The following is a 21,512-nucleotide window of genomic DNA, read 5'->3' on the forward strand; positions in this document are numbered from 1 at the left end:
ACACGGTTGAAATCCCGTAACAAGACGAATTTTCCCATGACCTCTAGGATTTGAAGGGAATAGTCCTGTTTAGTGGCTATCACAGTAAGATGTGTGAGAGGCGAGAAGGGGAGGGGGCGGGTGGGAGGGTGCCCACTCTACAAGACAGCTATGGCAACCTATCAGACGCTTGAAGACTGACACCCCACTTCCATCCACAGAACCAACCTTCCATTGAGCAGCTGACACAGGTAAGGTGTGCTGCTGAAGCTAAGATCCAGAGCTGGCCAGCTGAATCTTGCCCCTAAGAACCTTAGGGTTAACGACTGCAATCCACGAGACATGAATTGAATGTCCCTGCATCACAGACTGAGGAACCTAAATCGGACCGGGAGGTGTGAGAAGGCTTTCTCCGAGCAGCAGACCATCAAGCACAGTCTCGGAAAAGGCCATATTAATTGGATAAATATTGGAAGGGAAATTTTAGGCAAAAGGAATAGTACAACAGCACAGAGCTGAGATCATCATAACGTGTTTGGGGGGAAAATGCTCCTCGGCAGGACTCAAGCAAAGCATCTGTGTGGAAGACTAGCAGAGAGAATAGACAAAGGCCGTATCATGCTAAGTCATACATGCTAGGTTAACGAGTTTAAACTTTAAAAGCTATAGCTTTTTTTTATAGCCAAAAATGATTTTAAGTAACCAAGGATCGAGGTCTGATACAGATTTCGGAAACACTTTTCAATGGTTTTAGGTTAGAAATACTTCTGAAGTCAGACTAAATATGTAGTGGGCAGTAGGCATATGTCCTAAATGGATGAGATAATTCAGTAAAGTAACTTGAAAACCAAACTAAACAAATCTAAGACATGACTTTGAAAGCGTAAAGGAAAAGTTGCAGAAGTTACGTGAAACTGCTCATAATTACCTTTTAAACTCATCGTGGTAGAATTCAGACTTGCAAGTGACCATCTCACTGCCCTGGATGTCTTCACGACTTCTGACTCCCCCAAAAACATACAGCTCCATGGCAACTCCACAGGCCACAGCTCCAAATCTGAAAGACCACACAGAGCATATCAGCTATTGGATTTACAACCCATGGTTGTAAATGGATTGATTCCCTAACTCCTCTTATGTTTGTTGTAACCCCATGACATACAGGGTTTCATGAATATGTGGGTCTTCCTTTTTAGGAAATGGATTCTTCATTTACTTTTTTAAAAATTTATTTATTTATTTATTTATTTATTTATTTAATATGAAATTTATTGTCAAATTGGTTTCCATACAACACCCAGTGCTCATCCCAACAGGTGCCCTCCTCATTGCCCATCACCCACTTTCCCCTCTCCCCCAACCCCCATCTACCCTTAGTTTATTCTCAGGCCTTAAGAGTCTCTTATGGTTTGCCTCCTTCCCTCTCTGTAACTTCCCTCCCTTCCCCTCCCCCTTTATTTATTTTTGAGAGAGAGAGACAGAGACAGAGAGAGTGGGCGGGGGAGGGGAGAGGCAGAGAGAGACGGAGACAGGATCCGAAGCAGGCTCCGCACGGTCACCGCAGAGCCTGACGTGGGGCTGAAACTCATGAACCATAAGATCATGACCTGAGCGGAAATCAGACGCTTAACTGACTGAGCCACCCAGGTGCCCCTCATTTACTTTTAGAGAAACCAAATGCCAAGTCAAGACAAAGGTTCATTTGAAAGAAAGGGGGGATCTACAAAGTCCACGTCCACGCTCTCCTACCTTCTCTCTTTTAGCGGACAAATAGCAGTCCACTGCTGGGTCCTTGGGTCGTAACATTCCACAGATTCGAAGAGTTTTCCATATGATCCTCCACCCATGGCATAGATTTTCTTTTTCATAGCTGCATAGCAGCCAATCTGAAAGGAGAAAGCAACAGAGGGGAGGCAAGACTGATTATTCAAGTTAGACAAAGGCTACCTTGAGTCTAGAGGGTACCCAAGGGTATCTGTGAAAGGATCTGATTTTTATTTTTTTTTTATTTTTATTTTTTTAAAGACAAGCTGATTTTTTTTTTTTTAACGTTTATTTATCTTTGAGACAGAGACAGAGCATGAACGGGGGAGGGTCAGAGAGAGGGAGACAGAATCCGAAACAGGCTCCAGGCTCTGAGCTGTCAGCACAGAGCCCGACACGGGGCTTGAACTCACGGACCGCGAGATCATGACCTGAGCCAAAGTCGGCCGCTTAACCAACTGAGCCACCCAGGCGCCCCAAGGATCTGATTTTTAATAGTCAAACTATGGTGTTTTCCAACCTGACAAACACAGGATTTTAAAAACGAGAAGAGGAGGAAGCACACATATTGTTTGTTAAACTCCATCTAATACTATTACACTGAGATATACAAATACCCTAAGTTTTTAAAGTTTATTTATTTATTTACTTATTGAGAGAGAGAGAGAGAGAGAGAGGAAGGGAGAGAGAGAGAGAGAGAGAGAGAGCACATAAGTAGAGGAGAGGCAGAGAGAGAAAGAATCCCAAGCAGGCTCTGCACTGTCCATGCAGAGCCTGATGCGGGGCTTGATCTCACAAACCACGCGACCATGACCTGAGCCGAAATCAAGAGCCGGACACTTAACAGACTGAGCCACCTGAACCACCCGGGCGCCCGAAGCCTAGTTGTTAAGGGGGCTTTCCAGGCTCTCCATTCTTCCACCACTCTTCGAAGATTCCAAGATTTAGATTCCATCTTGAATGGATGTCACTTAGCTCCCGCTCCGAAGTGAGCAGGCACCGATAGTGGGAACCCAGCACTTGAGCTGTAAATACCCACGGGACTGCCCGAAGGTCTGGCGTGATCAAGAGCCCCTCCGTCCCACACCAGGGAACAGGGGCCGTGTCTTCACTCTACTCAGTATGCAACGGCGGTTCTTGCCTGCAGACTGCGTCTCCTCAGGCCTGAACAATGATTGAGAAAACAGGTCTGGAAGACCTGCTCGCTTCCTAGGACAGCGCCCTCAGGACACATCTGGCAAGCACGGGTGTGGACACCGCAGGGCCCACCATCAGGGTGAGCACTCACACGCTATCCTGGCGGACGGCCGGTAACAGAGGCGAGCCACCGACAGCGACAGAAGTTCGCGACACTCATTCTTCTAACGCTGTTGATCCTACTAAAGGGCGTGTGTGGGAAACGAGCCAACGTTAACTTTAAAACCCAACAAGTAATCCCAAGACGTGGTTCTCACCTTTCTAACCATGGTCAGGTCAGGTTGCTTTGTCCAGGTTTTAGAATAAATGTCGTAGCACTCCATGGAGATCAGCTCTTTCTCACCGTCTTCTCCTCCTAAAATGTACAGCATTCCATCTATCTCCACAATTCCAAAATTATGCCGCGGCTGAAAAGACAGCAAAGGTCTCTGCACACGGAAGGCCAACTGCCAGACTGAAAGCAGGTAGCCACACGCTATTACAAATTACAGATACCATGATATTCCAGAATTCCAGGCTCAAAGCCTTCTCTCTCAGATATTTGTGATTTCGCTGGCAGCTCACCCTTCTGCCACAACAGACAAAGAACCCCCATCCCGGAGCGATTCCGAATAAGGGAATCACCCATGGGATAAATTCACTGGCAGAATCATTATTTCTCACTCGTCATGGCTCACAACAATAGTACCTTCTGGGTCAATAAAATTATCTGTGTTTAGTTAAGTGTTTCCAGGTTGGTGTGAAAGCCAAGTAAGAACCACAGCAACAGCGCTGCCTGAGGCTGGGAGAGGCACGGGGAGGCCAGGCTCACGCTAAGGCCATCTGGAATGACAGAGGCCTGAGGTAGCTCACACTCGTTTGCCAGCAAATACTTCCTTAGCGTCCCCGCTGTCCCCGCTGTGCCCGGCATCGTCGCAGCACTCAAGATAGAGCCCTCAGCACACAGACAAAATCCCCGGCCACCAAGGAGTTCATGTGAACACTAAAAATGCCCAGCACGTGAGAAGGTGCTGTGCCTCACGAAGAGAAAGAAAACAGGAAGTGTGGTGGGAGCTGAGGGGCCGACGGAAGGCCTCCTGGAGAGTGCTGTGCGGACACTGTGGGAAACAAGGAGCGAGGTGCAAGGGCATCTGGGAAAGGTCCCAAAGCAAGAGCGTGCGTAGGCTGGAGAAAGGCACAGGGAGGAGCGGGAAGGTGGGCACTAGCATAGTGGGGGTGGGGGGCGTGTGGCAGGCTCCCTGCTTCTCCTCTAACATCTCTGCAAATGCAAAACAAAAGCGCTAAAGGGAAGAAAGACACCCTATCAAAGCAAATGAAAAAGCTTTTTACCTCATTCATTGGCGGCAATGCAGTCCACGTATTTGCATCTGGGTCGTATTTTTCTCCTGAGCTCAGGGTCTGCTTATTTTCATCTTGGCCCCCAAATACAAACAAGAATCCCTCTGCAAAAATCAAATGAGACACACAAGGAAGTTGAAACTTTGGTCTCCACCCCCCTCCTGCCGAATATAAATGCCCCAGCTGTAGAGACAGTATGTGGAGACAACTTCTCTAAGTACAACAGCAGTGGGTGTGAGGTCTTGATCACAATTCACTGGATCCTTCGTGAGGGAGCCTAATCACATCTGAGAGTCACTATGACTATTGTAGCTCCCTCAGCACCCGAGTGCGTTCCCACTGCCCTACAGCATACAACCAAGACTGACACCGCCCATGCAGACACTGGGCAGCTGCATCAATTCTATTTCCCCTCTGTGACTCTCAAACGGCTTCTCATCTACAGCCCACGTCCGCTCGTTCAAGACCCAGGAGCACTCAGATCCAGGGCACCGTGAGCACTTTGTATTCAAGACAGGATCTAAGAGTCACTGTTCAACTTCCTGTTTCAGGTAATGGTGGATCCGGTTATTTATACCAATTCTTGTGCAACGCAGCTAACCTCCTAGACCAAACAGTTTTGAAATGAAATAATCTTCTGAAAAGAGAAGAAGCCAACAGGACAGTATGGCAAAGCTTGAGATAAAGTGGGAGCTGGAGAGGTTACCAACCATGGAAACCATTTTGCTCTGAGGGCATTTACCAATCTGGGAAATTTCCAACCTATCCTGTAAGGCTTTGAGGGCATGAAAAAGACAGAAATCAAAACCCCATGCCCATAGAAAGTGTGGCTTCTGGCAGGGGAGCCTCTCCCAAGTTCAACCAGACCAGAACCCAGATTTAAATCTCCTTGCTTGTCTGGAAGACCTCAGGGTTTGCATCTGGTTTCCAGTAATTCCAAATTTGTAGTGTTTACAGGCAACTGGAAGAAACAAACGTAAAACTTGTGTGGAAGAAAGTACCTTTAGCTAATCTTTAGATTAGGATATTCTAAGATTCTAGAGCACCAAGTTATTCCTATGAACACTTTTTAATAAAATGATCAGCACCCACCCAAAGATACTAGGACATAGAAAGCAGACTATGAAGAAGAACCGGCAACAGAAGACAATAGGAAGCAGCTTTGCAGAGACTTCAAATTTCAAATACTGGACTAATCAGAAAGCCGACAAAATGACAAAGCTTACTATGTTTGAAAACCGAAAGACAAATTTTAAGATAACTCTTGGGAAAAGGGGACTACAGAAGTGACACGGCAGATTTAAAAAAGATCTAAAGAGAATTTCTAGGAATAAAAAAGAAAAAAAAAACTAGATTACAAAAAAAATCCAGTAGGTTGGTTTAATGGCAGATCTGTCAGTGTTAAAGAGAGAACTCATTAAATGGAGGGTACATCAAAAGAAATCACAAAGAGGGCAACACATGGAAAGACAAAAACATGGAAAACAAAACAAAATGACGGCAGGAGGCTGAGGACAGAGCAAAAAGGAGTAGCCATGTTTAATCTGACTTCCAAAAAGCAGGAGGAGAGAGGACAATGGAAGAGAGGTGATATTTAAAGACATGAACATGAATAAGAATTTTCCACATTTGAGGAAAGGCCAAGCCACAGAGTTAAGATGCCCTGAAATTCTATACCCAGCACAAGTATCCATTAGGAATGAAGTCAAAATAATGACATTTTTAGACAAACAAATCCAAGTGTTGGCTACCCGTAGACCCACATTAAGGGAAATTCAAAAGGATGAACTTCAGGGAGAAGGAAAATAATCCTAGATGGAAGGTCTGAAGAAGAAGAAAGAAAAACAAAGAAAGTGGTGGATAGGCCAGTAAACAGACACTCCATAGATACATATATAAAACATAGATGAATAAAACATGTTTATATGTAAATATTTATTCATAAAGTCCTATTTTAATACTGCAAGACTGTGGAACATGAAAAGCAGCAGAAATGCACTTAGGCTTTGATAACTTAAGAATACAGGCTATGGTTTCTATGATGACTTTCAAAGGAATATAGACAAAGACTATAACTTCTAACCTGGAAGAGAGGGAAAAAAGTAAACGACAAAAAAAAAAAAAAAAAAAAAGCCCATCAGTTAAAGCAAAAAAGAGGGGGCGCGGGCAGGAATAGGAACCACTCGGTCACCTCACAGCCACACTCACTACAGCTGGACACAACCCCATCCTCACTGTTCAATGTTTCTGAAGCACCAACCCCTCCAGGAAATCTTGGAAAATCCATGACACTGGAACCACAGTGGTGGGTGTGCGTGTGTGAAAATCACGAATATATGTACATACTATGGGAAGAAAATGTGAGGAAGCTAATTCTGAGAAGACAGAACAGGGAAGTCAGACCCACATCCTGTTGGCTACACCGCTGCCTCCCGCTGCTTATTCCTAACAATTAACTTCAATAATCTTGGAACCCACAAAATGATTCCACTTCTGTCCTCTGGTTTAGCTTTAGCCAGCTCTATAATCTGGTACAGCTTTCAAAATCTTGAAAGCAATGGTAGCGGGCAAGCAGAGACTATATAAGAAGAGGGGTTCCAGGAAGACGATTGACAGTAATTAGAATTTAGTGAAATGGCACCTGCGGGTGAACCCAAGCGGGCAGGCCCAGGTGCAGAGAAAAGCAGCCAACGGTCAGGAGGCAGCAAGTACAACCTTTCCCATCACCTCGAGGGAGGGCTTTGAATGATGTGGAGCTGTTTTCAAACTTACAAAGGTCAGTGAAAGATACTTTCTATTGTAATGTGATTTGAAGCCTTTGAAGGAAAGTAATATTTTCTGAAGTCTCACACGAAATGCCTACTTTCACATAACAGCTTTACTTTTGATACAGTTACTATAATTCTGAATGGCATGAATTTCAAAAATGGGGCTGGTGTGGCTCAAAGGAATTCTGTGTTCAGGGTGTGGCCACACAGGTAACTGATGGGAAGAGTCACTGAGTCCTGCTTTTCCATCAGTTACATCATCAGGTAAAATGCTCCTCTACTAAAATTCTCAAAAATAGCTCGGTATGAGAGATTCAGGAGCAATAATGACCGACAGAAGACACTCTCCTCCTTACAGAGTCTCGAAGGCTAGAGCTAGACAGAAGATGTCACCACAGAGATAATACAATTATCTCTTAAAATTCAAATTAAATCTCTACAAGGTTTTGCGTCATTCTGTACAACCCTGAAATTACATATTACTTGATCTTGTGTTTAAGTAAAATTGACCACAGAATGGTACCTGCTGAGAGAACTCCGTGGTTAATTCTTGGCATGCTTAAAGGGGCCAGTTCAATCCAAAGCTGCCTATTAGGGTCATAAAGAGGGCACATACATCGCATCGCTGCTGTTGGTTTCCGGGAACTAAGGAAATAAATAATTGATTAGCAGTTAAAGTGCTTTATATAGTTCTGCTTACAATAACTATGACTAGTTTCATTGCTCTAGAGAACGCTTAAAACATTTTTAAAACTCTATTGCTATGATGCTTAGATACCAAAAACAACACTATGAATCCCTGCTCGCGTGGAAACAGCTCTCCCCTTACACGACTGTTGCAACGATTCACGTCCAATACTCACACTCTCTCTTCTCCACCCACAGTCACAATGCACTCGGAGTAACCCCGCGGCTTGAAGTTCGCCAGCATGGCCTCCCCCTGCTGCGGCTGACTCAGCGGTATGTTGCTGCACTCCTTGACGATTTCTCGCACCAACGGTTCGTTCAGCATCTGTTCCCGTAAGTAGCTGGAGTCTAACCCTGAAACCCAGAGCGCTGACATCACGTCCTTCATGTGGACCTGCGCGACAGGGTAGAAGGAATGGGGAGAAAAACAATGAAGGATGTAGGACACAGTGTTTAGAACATCCCTCTTCTGGCTCACGGAGACCTGAAATGATTAACAGCTCATCGGCGGGCAAGTCACAAGCGCGGGCGCCGCGTGAATATGCTTTACCGGCCCCTTTCCTTTCTACTTCCCACGGCCTTAATAAATAATACAAGTTTAACTTGAAAAATAATCAGTTCAGATTTATATCTGATACAGCACCGAGAAGTTTCAAGCGGCTTTCTTTACACCCTGAAGGGTCACCTTACCAACGGGAAACCTTGGAGCTCGGCTGGAGTGGCCTTATTTCACACGGCTGGATGTGCTGGGAGTTCAATCACATTTACGGAAACGTTACACACAGTAATAGCTTGATTCGATATGGTGCAACAGGCAACGAAAATGGACCAACATTAATATTACAAGATTGGGACGCCTGGGTGGCTCAGTCAGTTGAGCGTCTGACTTCCGCTCAGGCATGATCTCGCGGTCCATGAGTTGGAGCCCCACGTCGGGCTCTGTGCTGACAGCTCAGAGCCTGAAGCCTGTTCCAGATTCTGTGTCTCCCTCTCTCTCTGCTCCTCCCCCACTCACGCTCTGTCTCTCAAAAATAAATAAATGGTAAAATGAAAAAATAAATAAAAAAGTATTACAAGAAAAATATAGAAAAGCAAAAGTTCAGAAGAATCCTGAGTACTCTGTGTTTCTTCAATTATTATTGTTAAAAAATATCTAACATGTATAGTATGAATTGTATACTTTTCACGATGGATCATTAAACTTGAACTGACGGTAGCATTCTACACACGAGGCGAAACTCCTTAATGAAGAGTTTTTCTTGATTTGGCAACAGTCGTTTTAGAGTATACTCTTCTGTATCCTGAGTCATACATAACAGCCTTTAAGATATGAAGTCTGTAAGTCTTCGAACCAAAGGAGGAAGAAATGCCTCTTGTTTCCCTGGCAACCTCATCACTTGAAGAAGAAAGGAAGGGGCAGCTAGTGATGGTGGTCTCCACGAGCAACAGCGAACTGAGAATGCTCCTATCTCCTTTCCTCATCCACCTGCCTAACGTGGAAAAGAGAGCGCTAACTACTGCACTGAGACCACAACCATACAGCAGCGTGTATTTCTGTATCATACCATGTAAGAGTTTCTATCTATAATATAGTAGTCCATCATTTCTAAATGGGCCTACAGAATTAAAAGGTTTTTTTTAAATTTATTTTGAGAGAGAGAAAGAGAGGGAGAGAACGTGAGTGGGGAAGGGCAGAGAGAGAGGGAGAGAGAGAGAATTCCAAGCAGGCTCCGCGCTGTCAGACCAGAGCCTGAGCGGGGCTTGAACCCACAAACCGTGAGATCATGACCTGAGCCAAAATCAAGATTCAGACGCTCCACTGACTGAGCCACCCAGGTGCCCCAACGGCCCTACAGAACTTTCACTAGAACCTCAGTCAACAGTTACGGAGAACAATTAACAATGCAATGATACATTCTGAAAACTACTTTAAAACCTGACATAGGGGCGCCTGGGTGGCGCAGTCGGTTAAGCGTCCGACTTCAGCCAGGTCACGATCTCGCGGTCCGTGAGTTTGAGCCCCGCGTCAGGCTCTGGGCTGATGGCTCAGAGCCTGGAGCCTGTTTCCGATTCTGTGTCTCCCTCTCTCTCTGCCCCTCCCCTGTTCATGCTCTGTCTCTCTCCGTCCCAAAAATAAATAAAAAAAAAAAAAAAAAAAAAAAAAAACCTGACATAGTTCTTTTTTTGCACACAGTAATCGATGCTGGAGTCTATAAATATTGGACTCAAAGCTCTGTGATTTCCTCCGGCCCCCAGTGTAGAAACAGTGTGGATCTAAAGCCTGATATTCTCTGAGACCCTTCCTCTGCAGCTGTCGCTCCCAGACTCATCCCATCTAGAACTGCATCACCATGAAGACGGCAGAGAGCTCTCCTGCCTTCTGCTGAATGGTGTCCATCACCCAGGGAGAGCCTCCTCCCCTCACCCGTCTGCCAGAGCCTGTGTGCCCCCTCTCGCTCCATGGCCTCTGTCAGAGTCCCGCACGGGTTAGCCCAGTAATGGTGGACGGAAGGATGCTGAACAAAAGAGTGGGGACGCTGAATTTCTATAATCTCCAGCCTAAGCCTGAAATGCATTTTCCCATTAAAAACACTGTACAAGAGAGATCACGTTCCTTACAAGTACTAAAGGTTTCATTGCTATATTACGAATCACGTGAGCTTTTGTAGTGTGGTCTGAAAAAACAATGGCTCCAATGATCCTATGCAAAGATGTACCACAGACACCTTTTATTTTTTTAAATGTTTTACTTATTTTTGAGAGAGAGAGAGAGAGAGCAAGAGTGAGCAGGGGAGGGGAAGACGGAGAGGAAGACAGAGGATCTGAAGTGGGCTCTACAATGAGAGTGGAGAGCCCGATGTGGGGCTCGAATTCACGAACCGTTCGATCATGACCTGAACCAAAGTCCAACGCTTAACCGACTGAGCCACCCAGGAGCCCCCCACAGACATCTTTTAGATCACAACTTTGTAAGTCCATCAGGCTGAAGAGGAAAGACAACACATCTATTCTGTGGATTAAATAAACGAATGACATAAGTAAGTAAGAAGGCAAATTAGACCATGTTATACCCCACAGGTACCTTTCTTAGCTCTGTATCGTGTGCTATCCATCGGATCACTGCTTCAAACACGTATCTTTCATTGCCAACATTTAACTTCTCCAGAGAAATCACTTCTTTAAGCTTCTGTGGACTGAGTTCTAGGAACTCTTCTGTGCTGCTGACGTCTCGGAAATGAGTCTCCAGGTACTCCGTGGCCAGGTAATGGACGTGGTGCAGGCAGTAATGAAGTGCAAAGTCGCGGATACCGATGCAGTTCTCTGCGGCAATGCAGCCTTCTAAAAACTCACAGCACAGAGTTTTCAGATCCGTCAGCAGGAGCAGGTCCGCTGCCTGCACAACATCTTGGATTGTGTCTTCGCTCAGCCGGATCTGCAAGAGTATCATCAATATTTTACATTTGAATGTACAGATCGAAAACCCAAACCGCTAACCTATTAGGCTGAACCACACGAAAGCTCCACTTTTGTAGGTCAAAGATGATCGAATGAATATTGGCAACGTCACACGGTCCAGCCTAGGGCTTCTTTGTCAAGAGGAGTTTGAGGGCACCCGGTGAACCCTCACAAAACATGAGCAGCACGTGGCCGGCTGACTTTTCCCAGGGCTTCCCTTGCTTTACCGACATGAACCACCATGAACCCTCCGCAGGCGAACCGTCCACCCTGCTCACTTCCAGGCCTATGTGCTGGGAGTGGACAGGTCCGCATTCTGTGGTCAACTGAAGGAGGTTTCTTTAAATGCCAGCCCCGAAACTGTGGCACATCTTGCCTCCAGATGTATCACATTCCGTCTTTTGCCAGATGGCACGTCAGACGCGCCACTCTAGCCCGTTGGCGAGGGGAGGGCCACGCTGCCCGAGAGCCTCATTCCCAATGCCAAACATCGCACTCAGTGCGACACGTGCACTCTGGTCTCAAAGGTACTCTCTGGCAGAGATCCCTGAGGTAGTATTTCTTGTTTATCGTTATGAATTTCGCTTTTCCTTAATCTTCTGGTTCTTCTTCCTCCACCCACTTGACAGTTTCTGCACGCAACATGGAGGCGACGTAAAGAAACAAGTCTCTACGAGACTGCCACCATCACAACAGTCCAGATTCTCCTCTCCCAAAGAAGGGACGCTTCTCCCACCCTCGGAAGTGACAGGGAGGGATTCCAGGTTACAGGACCACAGGGAACATTTTACACATTCTGTACCACAGACGCAGAAAAAGAATGTATGACTGCCTATCACCTTAGAAAGCGAGCAACACAACTGTGGAAAGAAGTGTGTCGAATAGGTCACAAGTAAGGGAACGTTTCCCTTTTACGTGAGGTGTTCAATTCAGCCACAAAACAGTGGCTAGTGGTACACCAGTCAGATACAGGCATGTGAAGACACCACTAAATTCCATCTCAATTAAGACTAGACTGTCAAATCAAGAGTTTGTTACAACTTATGCCGCAACTATGGTTTTAAACCATAATTAATTTAAATTGGGAACAAAAAAACCAAAAGTCAATCTATAAATAAGGTTTCAAGATTCAAATCCAAGCCTGAAAAGGAATATGCTCTTATTGGCTTATAACTTATTATAGCTGCTGCTGAGCTGATTTTAAAAGTGAGATGAGAGGCTGGTCCTCAGCCTGGTTTTGTGATGCTCCCAATTTTGTGACGCTTCGGTATTTTAAGGACCATCCCAAAATTAACCTAAATTCATTTATTTTTAACAATCACACACAAAACCTTACATGCCCACAACCCCCCCCCCCCCACCCGCTCCCCCCACCTAGCGCTCAGAGGAAAGAGAAGAGTGTTCAGAGAAAAGAAAAGGGGAGGACATCATGAAATTAACCCAAAACCTTCAAAAGGAATGACAATCACCGAGGTTGACCAAATGAGTATATTCAGAGAAGGTAAGCAGTGCGTCCAGAATGCTTAGAAAACATGGAGGACATGGCTCTTACAAACGAGAAAGGTAAAAGAAGATGAGGAAGGAATAAGGGAGAGAGCAGGAGAGAAGCTCTCAAAAAGAGTCAAGACAAAATGCATTCTCACATAACTAGATGTAAGATACGCTACATTCCTCCTGTCATGAGCCAGCCCTGGTGCACACCTGCGGTCACTCTTAGGAGCCCTCGTGCTACACTTCAAACCACGTAATCAGGGATTAGGGGCTCGACGATGGCGAAGAAAAAGAAAAGAAGTCTAATCACTCACTTTCTTCGCTGGGCTTCATTAAATCCCCCAGAAATGTAAGTGGGCACAGAGAGCAAAGGGACACGGGCAAGAACGGGGTACAGCAGGGATACTGGTCCTACTGAGGCAACAGGAGCCAGGAATCATGAATACAATACAGGTGCCTGCCATTAGAGTAAATCTCAAACTCTTTATTTCTACAAAATAAACTCCCACCGCCCAACGAAGCTCCCATTTCCAGGCTATGGGTACAGAGTAAGATGGGGATTAAGATTTAAAAACAAACAAACAAAAAAAGACAGCCGTGGAAGGAGCACCCAGTTTCTTCCTCTCTCACGATGGAAGGTGGAGGTCGGAATGGTGAATACAAAAACCGGTACGGGGTGAAGATTCTACCCAGTCTGCTCTTAAGAACAGAGCCCGGCAAGAACAGAGTTGGGTACTATTCCCAGCAGGGGAGGCGCGCCACACGGACAATGACAGATGAAGCGGGTGGGGCTGCTCCGTCACAGAATGATGAAGGAGACCCTGACCTTGAGAGGCTTCTCCTTAGTCTTCCTCCCTGTGTGTCTCATCATACCTGCCCACTGAAGATGTAATCCAGGATCTCTCTCATAACCATTACCGATATCCCTTCAAGTTCAATCTTATAGGTTGATCCATCATCTTTTGGAGGGTTATAGTTTAACTTTGTCCTAAGAAAGGGAAAAAAATGTAAAATTTCTATGAAAGAACAGACATAGCTGTAAATATTTATGCAGTAAAACTCTATAAAGTAGATTATTTATCAACATATGAACCCCAGCTGGGAAATGTAGCTTCTTAACTTTAGGTTAATATACAGATATTTTTATAACTTTCAACTACAAAACACTTGTTCCAGGGTTCAGAACGACTTCTTAAAAACCAAAACAGACAACCACAGAACTGAGATCCACCTGAGCAAGGATCTCTGTCTACTTCACCTCGGGAGACCCACCCCATTAGACTTATTTTTTTCATGTATGTAATTACCTAATTATTTTCAATAATGTAACAAGGACCCCACGAGCCTACCACCCAAAACAAAAGCTGGGACCTTGACTTCCACCTGCTCCTACCCACACATTCCTTCTCCCCAGTCACCCCTCTGCAGTGACTATCCACCCTAAATCCTGGGTTCAATCTTCCTTTGCTTCGTTGTTATTCCTGTACCCACGGAACCGCTCTCCTGGGGGTTGCAGCCGCAGCACCCTCGCCACACAGGTGCTGAACATCTCCTCTTGTTTGTGGCCACGTGCGTTTCCTCTTCTGCAAAACACACGCTACGTTCAAGTCTCTTGATCATTTTTTAAAATTGGGCTCATTGTCTTTGTATTGAGGTGGGGGAGTTCTGTATTATATTCTTGATATTAATCCTCCGGCAGGCTTCGCACTTTTGTTAAAGGTGATGAAGAACGTGAAGAATTTTTTCACAGTGAATGCTTTTTAGGTCTTGTTTAAGAGCTGGGACCTTACTTGACATCTAAAAGATGTTTGTAGCTTAGCAGTGAACCTAAATTTGACTTAAGATCCCAACCCCACCCCTGGAGGCTGGGAACTGGTCGTAAGGGGCAGCTGTGAAAGGAGGGTGAGTCATGAGCAGAAAACACACGCAGGGTGACGGTAGTGATAAGGAGTCGAATTGCCAGGTCCTGCCTCCACGTACCTATGCGACTCCCCGTGAGGCCCTCCCCAGCACCAGCAGAAGATAAGTGATTTACACCCTGAAGGGTGTAAGACTGAGGCTAGGTCTGGACAGGGGGGAATATCAGGCACGTTTGAGGGTGGGTATATACTGCACCAGAAACAGAGAGAGCAAAGAGTTGTTTACATACTGAATGCTGCGACCATCAATCTTTCCCCCCTCAATTCTGCTCTTAAAATGTTGAAAACCAGACCTATATTCTCCAGACAAAAATACCTGGAGGATTTGATCAGCCCTGAAAGCAAAGGCCCAAAGATAAGGACATAGGTCTACCCCAAGAGCACATGACTTCAAAATTCTGAAGGAAAATTATTTCCAACCTACATTTTTATAACCAGCCAAATGTCAGGATAGGGCAGATATTTTCAGCTGTACGTGGTCTCAAAACAAACGATCTCCCATGCGGCCTTCTCAGTGTGCTGCTGGAAAACGTGCCCCAACAAACAAGTGAGTACATCAAGAAAAAGGAAGATTTCAGTCATGGAAAGACATGGCCCAACTCTGGGAAGAAGTGCAGTGAATGCAGGGAATGGTGCAGAGTGGTCTTAGGGCAACAGCTGTCTGTATACAAGCAGAAGGAAGCCAGTCCATCCTGGTGCCAGCGGGAAGCCTCGGGAAGCCTTGGGAGCCCCTGAAGACCCCGAGAAAATGAAACTGATGGGACAGAATGCGAAGAAGATACGTAGACAGCCTTGTTTCCTCCCTGTATTTCAGGTCTGCTGTTGCCCCTACAATTCCTATTGAAATAAATTGTTTTACTCAAGAGGTATTTCAGGGGCACCTCGGAGGCTCAGTCGGTTAAGCGTCCAACTTTGGCTCAAGTCATGATCACAGTAAATGAGTTTGAGCCCCGCATCGGGCTTGTTGCTGTCAGCTTGGAGCCTGCTTCTGATCCTGTCTCCCTCTCTCTCTCAAAAAGAAAAAAGAAAAAAGCATTAAAAAATAAAAAATAAGAGGCGCCTGGGTGGCTCAGTCGGTTGAGCGGCCAACTTCGGCTCAGGTCATGATCTTGCGGTCCGTGAGTTTGAGCCCCGCATCAGGCCCTGTGCTGACAGCAAGCTCACAGCCAGGGGCCTGCTTCAGATTCTGTGTCTCCCTCTCTCTCTAGCCTTCCCCCGTTTGCTCTCTCTCTCACACAAGTAAATAAACATTAAAAAAAAAAATGTTAACTATACTTTAAGAAAAAAAAGGGCCAGGGGCGGGGGGGGGGGGGCGGGTGGTGGTGGTGGTGGGTGCCTGGGTGGGTCAGTCGGTTGAGCGTCCCACTTTGGCTCAGGTCAAGATCTCGCGGTTCATGAGTTCAAGCTCCACATCAGGCACACTGCTGTCAGTGCGGAGTCCACATTGGATCCTCTGCTCCCCTCTTCTCTTCCCCTCCCCTGCTCATGCTCTCTCTCTCTCTCTCAAAAAATAAACATTAAAAAAAAGTTGACTATAGTGTCATGTGTTTTCACAATGAAGGATCCCTTTTAACAAGTACAGTTTTCTCTCAGCAGGTGGAAGTGAGAAATGGCTAAGAAAGAGTCCTGTAGATATGAGCACTATTTCAGACCTCCCTAAAAGCAGATCCTTTCAAAGCCCACGAAAAACGAATCACTGTACTATCGAAGTCTCTAAACATCTGAAGGCTAAATCACAAAGCTTTATAATGGTTTAAGTTCCGATCCCTACACCTGCCCCACGTCTCCCTACCCTGCTTCTGATCTCTCCTGGTACCGTCTGTGCACATTCAGTTCCTACCCGTCTCGTAAAGACTGGTTTAAATGCCAGTTCTACAAAAAGTGCTTCTCGGTCACCCCATCCTCCACAGGCTGCACCTCTGCCCTCACCTCCATGCAGGCAAAAATAATTTCTCCTGCTATAAATTTCCCAAGCACTTTATCTTATGGGTTCATCAAGTTCTGTTTTTATTGCAATATTTAAGTACATACCCCATTTCCTATCTATTTAACTGGAAGTTCCTTGAGGCCAGAGTCCTCTTTATCACCATAACTGTACAACGTAGCCCAGCGGTTTGCAAAGAATAGACCTTCAACAATTATTTGTAAAATACGTGTTTGAATTGATAGCGGTTTTTCAAGTGCTATCACAGGAGATCTCCTTCCTGCGTGATGTCAGGTACGGTGAAGCGGAACCAGAAGCAGCATGAGGAAGAATTTCTAATTATTTCACCCGTCCGACACTGAAAGGACTGAAGCACGGGGCTCCTCAAACTTCAGCGTTCGTAAGAGCCATCCAGGGGTCTTGATTCAGAAGATCCGTGTGGGGCCTGAGTTTCTGCATTTGTAACAAGGTCTCAGGCGGAGCGGATGCTGCTGGTCTCCAGACCCCTCTGAGTGGCCAACTGATGCTTCTCAAATTCCCCATGGTGGGTTTGGTACATCCCAGATGAATATCTTGTGAAATATGTATATAATGAGGAGGGGCACCGGGGTGGCTCAACCGGTTAAGGGTCCAACTTCGGCTCAAGTTATGATCTCGCGGTTCGTGAGTTTGAGCCCCGCATCGGGCTCTGTGCGGACAGCTCAGAGCCTACCTCAGATCCTGTCTCCCTCTCCCTTTCCCTGTTTGTGCTGTCTCTCTCTCTTAAAAGTAAACATTAAATAAACAAACATGAGAAAGAAATATAATGGGGATATGATGTACCACATGGCGACTACAGTTCATTGTACTGCATATTTGAAAGTTGCTGAGAGAGACCACCTTAAAAATTCTCATCACAAGAAAAAAAAATTGGAATTATGTAAGGTGACAGCTGTTAACTAGACTTACTGTGGCTATCACTTTACAATGTATACAAGTATCAAATCATTATGTTGTACACCAGAAGCTAACATAATGTCACTTATACCTCAACGAAAAAATGAATTATTAAAAAAAATGAAATAAAAGACACATAATAAAATGCAGGCTCCAATGATCTTATCATCAGATTCAAAAGACATACAATTACTCTGTCAAATTGTGACAAGTTTCTAAATTCTTGACCTCCATGTGTGCACCTGCATTATGGCAGGTAACCGTTCACAGCCCATCGCCGGTGTGCAGGTGATGTCCTAGTAGGCTGGGTGGCCACCCGTCCATCAAGAACACAGTGAAAGCTGCTCTTGAGTCCCTTCCAGTCCTAGCTGGTAAGAGTCACTCAAATCTATTTTGAAATAGTCTTGCTTCAGAGCCTACCATCATTCTGTTCTCTCATTTCTTGGAGAGCTGCCATCCCTTTCCAACTTAGTAACCTCAAACGTGTCTCATTCTCCCTTTTTAAAAAATTTATTTATTTATTTTGAGAGAGACAGAGACAGTGTAGGTGGAGGAGGGGGAGAGAGAGAGAGAGAGAGAGGAAGAGAGAGAATCCCAAGCAGGCTTTGCTGTCAGCGTGGAGCCGGATGGGGGCTCAAACCCACGAAACTGTGAGATCACGACAGGAACCGAAACCAAGAGTCAGACGCTTAACTGACTGAGCCACCCAGGGGCCCCTCTCCCCCTTTTTTGTCTTCATTTTTTTCTGACTCCCCAACTAAGTCTCTTAATCCTGTTAGTTTTTGTTCCATTCTGTCTGACCTCTATTTCCTTCAGTAAATACCTTAATGTATACAAGACCCACCAGTTAACTACCCTTCTCGCTCTCCAGACCAACACATTTTCTCCATAGCTTTCCCTTTTTTATCTAGAATTTTCTTGTCTTGTACACACCACTTCTCTCTCTTCTGCCACAGACAACTGAGAAGTCAGTGAACTGAACTCAGTGTGTTAATGACTTAAAAAAAAAAACAAAAAAAAAACCTAACCCAATGCGTTAATAACTGAGTTTTGCTCTGAAAGCCCATCAAAAAAAAAAAAAAAAAAGGTGGCAAATCAACTGTTCTTTTCTCTGTCCTTCATCTGTGCTCTAGGAAGCTATGGGGTCAGATGTAAATTTACTGGAAGTCACAATACCCTTGGGTTTTATTGTGATGTGATGTCGATTTATAAACTCTCTCCTGGAAAATGCGGTAGCCTTAACATATCACTTTGGAGAATTTCATCACACTCTGAAAAAAGTAGAAATAATTGAGAGTAGTATAAAATTGGGCCTCAGGTGTTCAGATATAAATATCCACGCTCGTCACATTCTTCCCCAGTTTTGTTTCTAGGGCAAGACATTTCCCCTCTCTGCCCCTGTTTTCTCATTTGTAACAAGAAGAGGTTAGATAAGGTGATCTGGGAGCTCTCCAGCCCCCATACGTTTCTGGACAAAGCTGCTGAAACAGGCCATCAAGTTAGCGCAGAGACTCAGCTCTGGAGGCGTCCTGTGGAGTCCCACAAGCCAACCGGTGAGGTACGATTTATGACATGCCTTCTGTGGGTTGTGCCGTGCAAGTTTATGTTTCCTCTGGGTGAACATTTATTTTCCATCCTATTGAAGTTGAACAGGTGTGAAACAAAATCAATTTCTGGTTTTTTTTTTTGTTTTGTTTTTTTCTTGGCAACACTGAAGAGTGATTTTGTAAGAAAAAAAGTTGTTGGCTACTAGCTAAGAAGCTGCTGTAATAATTCTATTCTCACTGGCTGCCAAGTGCTGAGAAAGTTCAAGGTGTCTAAATGCCCAGGTAACCGGGCCTGGTCCTCCTTCTTCCAAGAACCACTTTAGACATCACTGAATGGGATCTGATGTAACAGGGACAGAGAATAAGTCTAAAAGCAAGGAAATGTACTCAAATAGAATGCAAGAGAATGTAATGTTTAAGTCAAGATTTACAGAAATTCTGGGGTGATTCACGGGCATTACTCACAGAGTTTTAAGTGATTCATGTCACCTCAAATTGGGCCACTACCGGTATCAGGCTCTTTGAGGTACGTGCAGAGGGGCTTAGGCTCCCCACTTCCATGCCCAACTAAGAATTTACGTTCCTGGGGGGAACCTGTTTTATATATGCTCCCCCCTCCTTTTTGATCTTCACGAGCTCCTAAAAACCACATCCGAAATGGATGTTTAGGGCAGTGAAACTCTTCCGTATGAGGCAATCATGACGGATCGCCGTCATCGTACATCTGCCTGAACCCCCAAAATGTACGCCACCCAAAGTGACCACTAACACAAGCCATGGCTCTGGGTGACAGCGATAGGTCAGGGCAGACCCATCAACTGTAACAGACGTACCACTCTGGTGGGGGCACTGACCATGGGAGAGGTTGTGCACGCAGGGGGAAACGGGTACGTGGCACACATCTGTACCTTCCTTTCAATTTGGCCGTGAACCTTACTGCTCTAAAAAAAATCAACTCTGTTTTAAAAATGTATTGTTTTAGTCCCCATTCAACTTAATGAAATACAAATTTGCAGGTCAGATTTCCATCAACAGATGGCATCCTCTCATGACAAGGCCTTTTATGGCCTGCTTTCCTACGGGTGGGAAAGCAGGAACCCGTCTTTCTCAGCGCCCTGCCACCCAAGAACACCGTCTCCATCAAAGAAAAGCATTTATGTGGGTACCTGAGACAGGAGCAAGGGTCCCGGTGGGCGGCCCAACGAAGCCCCCAGGCCCCCCCCACGGTGGGAGAGGAAGCAGGTGCCCCGGGCCTCTAGGTGAGCGCCCTCCCACGGCACCGGCACTGGTGCAGGCTAACGAGCCAGTCACCAGTCACTCAGCGTTCTTCCCACAGGGCGTAAGCCAGGGAGCAGCGGGCAGGGGAAGCAGGGGCGGGCGCGATGCCACAGGACCTGGCCGGGAAGCACCCCCGGCCTAACCCTGCACGGCTAGGGCACAGATCACAAGTGGGAGGCGGGAAAGGGAGGAGAACGGGGCCCGGGCCGCACTCCTCCCTTAGGATAGCGGGACAGCAGTGGGGCGCATGCTGTTGGCGGCTCTGAACTGTTTCTTCCCCTTCACTATTTCCATGAATCTCCCTCCACTCCCTTCTCTTCGCCTCCAGCTCTTTTTACCTAGACGGATTGCAGTGTTCACTTGCTTACCACCCAACACCTCCCTCCTCACACAGATCCTGCAATGACTCATAATTTGAAAGGGTTTTAAGAGGAGCTCCTGAACCTGGCTTCCGAGAATCTTCTGGGAAGCTCTTATAGAAAAACAGATCCCTGGGTCCCATCCCAGACCAACTGAGTCAGGTCCAAGACTGTACATTTAAAGAGTTCCTCAGCTGACACATCCCCTGCTGCCTGGAATGTTCCCTCCGCCCCCCGACTCCCCAGTCACATGGTTTCGGACCTCACTCACTTCAGGTCTCTGCTCCAAAGAGTACCCCAGGTACCACACTGTCGAAAATAACACCACTCCTCCCTTCCCTGCTTTATTTTTCTGCAGAGACTTTATCATCGTCTCATAAACCGCATCGGTGACTCTGTCTTGTTGACCGCTCTACCCCCTTACCTCATGAAGTGGCTGGTTCTGAACGGGCACCTGACAAGTATGTATGAGCTGAACGTAACAGCAGCGCAGGGGCAGCCCGTGTAGACACAGCATTACTGACCGGCCGAACGGTTGTGAGCTTTTCCGCACAGCATCCCGCTGGCTCGGCCACACCGAGGGGAGCATCCTACAGACGTGTGCTATAGTCGGCAATTCCAGAAGCCCGTGTTCCGCTACGGCAGAGCGACCCGAATGCCCACAGTGCCACCACCTGCCTGTGTGCTCCAGCCCGTGTAGGCTGGACTCTGAGGTGGCCGTACGGGAGGTCTGTGGCCTGCGAATGGACCCAACTAACTGGACGCTCCCTCATCTCACTCTGCTCACCACCCCCGGTGCGCTGCACGGAAAAATGCAAAGATTGGGAAAGGTTTCCGGAAAACGAAGGGTTTGCTGTTCAGGAGTCACC

The 21,512-nt window shown here is 46.1% G+C and overlaps 1 protein-coding gene across 2 annotated transcripts in view; it reads right to left on the reverse strand.

The window, feature by feature from the left end:
- GAN (gigaxonin) overlaps positions 1-21,512 on the reverse strand; it is a 58,970-nt gene that overhangs the window by 17,161 nt on the left and 20,297 nt on the right. For both annotated transcript variants that reach the window (XR_007147463.1, XM_047836413.1), the window contains exons 2-9: positions 13,554-13,668; positions 10,816-11,166; positions 7,910-8,127; positions 7,570-7,691; positions 4,270-4,382; positions 3,198-3,347; positions 1,729-1,865; positions 908-1,036 (exon numbers count right to left, since the gene is read on the reverse strand). Coding sequence is in view for 1 of the 2 variants with exons in the window: in XM_047836413.1 (XP_047692369.1) it covers positions 908-1,036; positions 1,729-1,865; positions 3,198-3,347; positions 4,270-4,382; positions 7,570-7,691; positions 7,910-8,127; positions 10,816-11,166; positions 13,554-13,668 (1,335 nt within the window). In the remaining variant the exon portion in view is untranslated. The remainder of the gene's footprint in view (positions 1-907; positions 1,037-1,728; positions 1,866-3,197; positions 3,348-4,269; positions 4,383-7,569; positions 7,692-7,909; positions 8,128-10,815; positions 11,167-13,553; positions 13,669-21,512) is intronic.

This window comes from Prionailurus viverrinus, chromosome E2, assembly GCF_022837055.1.
Source record: "Prionailurus viverrinus isolate Anna chromosome E2, UM_Priviv_1.0, whole genome shotgun sequence".
Taxonomy (NCBI): Eukaryota; Metazoa; Chordata; class Mammalia; order Carnivora; family Felidae; genus Prionailurus; species Prionailurus viverrinus.